The sequence below is a fragment of the Leptodactylus fuscus genome, chromosome 6, assembly GCF_031893055.1.
Source record: "Leptodactylus fuscus isolate aLepFus1 chromosome 6, aLepFus1.hap2, whole genome shotgun sequence".
Taxonomy (NCBI): Eukaryota; Metazoa; Chordata; class Amphibia; order Anura; family Leptodactylidae; genus Leptodactylus; species Leptodactylus fuscus.
Window position 1 is genome coordinate 131,441,799 of NC_134270.1, and position 4,389 is coordinate 131,446,187.

The 4,389-nt window shown below is 35.2% G+C and overlaps 1 protein-coding gene across 1 annotated transcript; it reads right to left on the minus strand.

Moving 5' to 3' along the window:
- Window positions 1-257: 257 nt before the first annotated feature.
- Window positions 258-3,382, minus strand: GDF5 (growth differentiation factor 5). Its single transcript, XM_075278729.1, has 2 exons — window positions 2,761-3,382; window positions 258-1,117 (listed from the first exon to the last, which is right to left on the minus strand). The coding sequence occupies exons 1-2, from the start codon at window positions 3,380-3,382 to the stop codon at window positions 258-260; spliced, it is 1,482 nt and encodes a 493-aa protein (XP_075134830.1).
- Between the last annotated feature and the right edge of the window lie 1,007 nt (window positions 3,383-4,389).

The following is a 4,389-nucleotide window of genomic DNA, read 5'->3' on the forward strand; positions in this document are numbered from 1 at the left end:
TTCCTTTATTGTTCAGATCGGTTCACTTCTTGTATTTGTGCACAATTCAGAACACAGTTCCTTCCAAAGTTTTTTTTTTTTTTTTCAAAAGTTTTATCCATTTACTATATTTTCATAATTTTGGATAATTGTTCAATATGTCATATGGATTTTGTACAGTGGTAATATTTTCAAAGTGCCTCATGTTCATGCACCCCAATTCTAAGTTCCCCTCATTTTGGTTAGGCATGTAGATGTGTATGCAGTAACATATCTTGCTACCTGCAACCACAAGACTCAACAACCATGTCCTCATATTGCTTGTAGACCACATTGTTGGCAGAGTCTATATAGAGTATGCTTATTGGACTCAGCCGTGTTGGAACACAGCATGTAGGGGGTGTCGTTTCTGGGTCCATTGAGTTCATCAAAGTTTGGATTACCGCATGATTGGTTGGTTCTAAGTGGGATCTCAAAGGAAATTCACAAAGTCCTTCACAATGATATGCCTCGTACTCCAAAGGTGCAATAATCCAATCATCCCACCCCATATCTTTGAAGTTCACATGGAGGGGCTTTTTGCTACATCTGGCTTTTGAATTCTTGTTTGGCCTCTTTCTTGCTGGAAATGGAGCTCTTCTCTTCCTTCTTTGGTTGAATAAATACTCATAGACAGTTTTATCATCCTGGCCAGACCTGGCTTTAATTTCATTAAAAAACAAATCTCTCTTCTTTGTCCTACCAAACACAAGAAAAATTGCTTTCTCGTTAGTCTGCCGACCAGTCCTGTTAAACCCCACAGTTTTTAAATCAACAGGTTTGCCTTTGTCCAAGACTTCTAGCTCAAAACACAATTGAGCAGAGTTTTTAAAGTTTTTGAAAAGTTTCCAAATATCAAAAACTTCCCACTTGGGCGTATCACTATTGCTGAGAGCCCGAGAATCCAGGAGAGTCGCTGGCTTCTTGTTTGCTGGACAAATATATAATTTTATCTGTGAAAATTTTCCAGACAGCTGAAATTTAGGATCTAATGGTCTCTTTTTTAAAATACGAAGTTCTGCACCCAGCAAACCATCTTTTTCCAGAGCGGAGATGTCAAATACATATTTTTGTCTTCTGGTCACTGTCATCCGTTCATCTTTTAAAAGAGAAAAAAAAAATATTAATATATGGGGCATAATATTTTTGTATAAACAAAAAGACCAAAACTTGTTGGGTTATATTTGCATGATGTGACTTTTTTAAAATTTATTTTACTTTTACCAACAGGGTCTACTATATCCATAGTACCAGTATGTCCATTTGAAGAACAGGAATAAATTAGGAACATATACAGTATACATATACACTTCAGTTTTTGTATTTTAGATGTTTTAACATTTTTTTTAGTAAGTGTCACTTTACTTTATTTTTTTTCCGATTTGTTCACTAGCCATAGGAATGTACTAAGTATTAATGGACTCCATCATCCATTAATCCATATCCATTCACTGACCAATGGCTATACTTGGTTCTGTCACATGTTTTAAATGTTAAAATTGCTGACTTTTGGCATTTGTACAGATCAACACTGTGATATTAAGTACAGTCATTAGTAAATGGCCCATTTGCCTTTATGGTCATAATGTGCTGTTATTGGAACATCAATTTCCTCTAGACATGGGGCACAAAACTTGTGGAATCTGTTTGCTTGTTTTCACTGCTATGATTAAGGGCATATATAATGGGGAAATTCACATGATTTACTGCACTGCAGGATCCAAAGTGCTGGACGCTTTATTAGCTACAGGTGTTTATAATATGCAATATACAATACTTTGCTGAAAATGCCTCCATTGAGTTTTAGCATGTCCTGCACGCTAGTCAAGTACCTAAAATTGATTTTAATTAAAAACATGATGGATCATATTATCCTACAGAGACTGCAGAATAAAATCTTTCATTATTGAGGTCTTTTACAACTAACCCTTACAAAAATTGTGAAATAGACAGAACGTAGGCAAGACTTCCCTTTAAGCCTATAGAACAATGTTTTGTCTGTCTCACAAGTTATTTTCTTAGCTATAAGTCTGTTACATTAGAGGAGCAGACAATTTGTTTATTTTCACTTGGGTTTCTGTCAAGCTATACAAGTTCCTGTGCAGAATAACCCAAATTCTGTTAGAATAAATCAGCATTTACATCATTGCACCTTGTAACAATTCCAGAGCTAAATCTGCTCCAGAAGATGACGAATATTCACATACTTGATAAACATGGGCAGATGGGAAGAATATCAATAATTCGGGAAGTAACTTTGTACCATATAAACCTAAAAAAGCGTGATTTCTGTAACTTTTCACCATTCATAAAAAACATTACATAATAATACTAAAAATCAAAATATAGTCTCATTATTTGAACTATTGTAAGAAAAATTTTCTATGCAAATGAATAGACAATAAAGAATATTACTAAATTAGACCTAAACCGAAAACAAGATATTTTGTAAAACGGAAGAGTGATATACTTTTTTTTAGTTTTCTCTAACAGGTGCATAGAATAGCCAGAGCCTTGTCTTTTAGTAATGACTTCTATTAGTTGCATTCAGCCAAACGTGGTCGAAATAATAATACATATTTTAATATATTATGTTTAATATATTTAGACTTAAGGACCCAAAGGAAAATGTATTAAACTGAGAACTTTATGATTTAAAAAGCAGGTGTCATACAAGATCCATTGTTCTAGAAGAGGTTGTAACCAATTCTAACCAAATCTTCGAAACGGGCATATTCTTACCTTGACCTTTGTCTATAAAACTGGTGATAGTGTTAGCTAGCCCTGCTTCGAGCTTCAGGCTCCCATTCATACCTCTTCTTTCAGCATCAGAAAGAGTTCTATATAGCGAGAGCATGTACTCATGGGGAGTGATGAGAGGATGCTTAAAAGTGTCCTTTTGTTCCTTCTCAGGAATAGGGTTTGAAGGCTTTTTTGGTTTGAATCCAGCAGAATCTGCATGGACATTGACAATTTTGGTAGAGGCCTTTCCACCGAGGAGTAGCGGCCTCGTGTTCACAATTTTCGCGGCAGGTTGCTTATTTTCAGTATTTCCATTCTTGTTTTCTGGAGAAGATCTTTTTGAAGCTTCCTTCTTTGGTTCATCATTTTTAGGTTGAAGAACCTTTGTTTGAACAACGGGACTCTTGGTTCTAGCCTTTGTAAGACCAACTCCATGACCAGCATTTCCAGTTCTAGTTGCATTGAGCTTCAGTAGAGGGACCTTCTCTTTTCCTGGAACCCCTACTTTAGCTCCGGGATGGGTTTGTCCTTGTTCAGAAAGGCCCAGTACCAAAGGGACTAAGTCAAAATAGTCCCAAGTCAGATACCAAAGCAGTAAAGGGATAAATCTCAGTATGTTCATGTTCTGATTTTCCTTTGAACATCACAGAAGAAAAAAAAAGCAAAGGGTCCACCGAACTGGCATACGAAAACATGAAACAAATGAAACACCGGAGCAAGCAAGAACAGCTTTCTTCTAAGTTTCCTCTTTAAATCTGTTTGCTTTATGTTGTTATCCAGTCCCATAGTGGAAACTAACATGAATTCTGCTCTAATCTTTTTTCTCCAGTGAGCAGCTGTGAAGAACTTGCTCCTGAAAGGTAAAGTTTACCTCCCGCTTTTCTGCTTCAAAACTGTCTGAATACTTGAAGGAGTCTTGTTTAAATCTGAGAGTTTTTTTTCCAAGGAGGAAGAATGGCGTAATGCTCTGCCTCTGTGTAAAACCCTTTTTTAAAGATTTGAATCCTTTCCAGTGAAAATATTTCACACACAGCGTCTTGCAGGTGCTCAGAAATCTTTTACAAACCTGAACTCAGGAATTGGAACCGGAATTCCAACCAAAACCAACTTAATTACTCTCTGATGTCATGCTGTCTAAACTAATTTAAGTGCGATATATTTCTTAAAAAAAAAAAAAAAAAAATCTTTAACCTTTCCATTAATGTGACTCACGCTCTATGTGAAACCATTCTATAGGACCGAAACGTCAAATTATGTCATTTAAAGAGGCAAAGGCTCTGTATTAACCTTACGTGAACCTTGGGGGAATTACAATATAAATACAAGTAATCTTTTTTTGCGTTAATTAGAAGACTTCTAATACGAGAACACTTAGCAAGTACTTAGTCTCTAAGAAACATAGATAACAAGCAGTTATGTTATTAGTATTAATGACTTACAATTTTTTTATTATTTCTCTCAATATTTTGGCTCCGCTCTAATTCTATTAAAACCGTGAATTGAAATGACATGTTAATGTGGTAATGCTGTAGCACTTTTAAAATACTTTATAAAATGATCTATAAAATTAAGTTACGCAGCAATGAATAAATGAAAATTTAAGAGGAAAAATGGCTCTGTTTTATATAA

Excerpts from the sequence above, each read along its gene's own strand:
- GDF5 (XM_075278729.1), bottom strand. The coding sequence starts at position 3,382 with ATGAACATACTGAGATTTATCCCTTTACTGCTTTGGTATCTGACTTGG. Across the intron at positions 1,118-2,760 it reads TTTTATAGACAAAGGTCAAG|ATGAACGGATGACAGTGACC; the intron begins GTAAGAATATGC and ends CTCTTTTAAAAG.